We start from the raw sequence: 600 nt of genomic DNA, 5'->3' as shown, positions 1-600 counted from the left end.
CCCTGAGTGTCTGCTGCTGGGCACAGTTAGATTTGATCTGACACAGTGCAGCTGCTCTTATATATGAGGGGAGAGGCTAACTCAGGTTTAAAAATCTATTGTAATGTAAAAAAGCCTGGCCCTGGGGATGTTAGCAGGCGTTCCCATGAGGGAAAGCTCAGGCACAACCTGCTTTCTTTAAAGGATGGAGGGGAAGGGGGGCGGCATCTTTGCTCTTGACAGATGTCAGGGGCTTGGTCATGCTCTCGTGATCAAAAGAGAGGCTGTCAGGAAGGCACCTCCATTGTCGGGACAGCTGGCTGGAGACGCGGCCAGAACAAAGCAGCTTATGTCGCTGGAAGTTCAGCCTCGGTGCGGTGCTCGGGAAACCTTCCCTCTGCCAGGGCTTTAAAAAGACCTTGTAGGGGAAGCCTCATGCTTTTGTCTTCCCGTCTCCTGCAGCTCCTCTCGCGCAGGAGGACACCAAGTCCTCCCGGCCTGCCGTGCGTGACGTCTCCGAAGAGCTGAGCCGGCAGCTCGAGGACATCTTGAACACGTACTGTGTGGATGCCAGCCAGGAGGGCCCGGGCGAGGGCGGCGGGGAGGGGCACGCCGATGGGC

The 600-nt window shown here is 57.3% G+C and overlaps 1 protein-coding gene across 1 annotated transcript in view; it reads left to right on the top strand.

Annotated features, from left to right (window-relative positions):
• The window catches only part of LOC104278022 (alpha-taxilin-like), a gene marked incomplete at its 3' end in the record, with an annotated part of 5,086 nt that overhangs the window by 691 nt on the left and 3,795 nt on the right, over positions 1–600 (top strand). Inside the window, exon 2 of the mRNA XM_009874865.1 lies at positions 442–590. Within this exon, the coding sequence (XP_009873167.1) occupies positions 442–590 (149 nt within the window). The remainder of the gene's footprint in view (positions 1–441; positions 591–600) is intronic.

This window comes from Apaloderma vittatum, unplaced genomic scaffold (genome assembly GCF_000703405.1).
Source record: "Apaloderma vittatum isolate BGI_N311 unplaced genomic scaffold, ASM70340v1 scaffold25738, whole genome shotgun sequence".
Lineage (NCBI taxonomy): Eukaryota > Metazoa > Chordata > Aves > Trogoniformes > Trogonidae > Apaloderma > Apaloderma vittatum.
The sequence above is the reverse complement of the archived record's forward strand: the minus strand, read 5'-3'. Positions and strand labels throughout refer to the sequence as shown.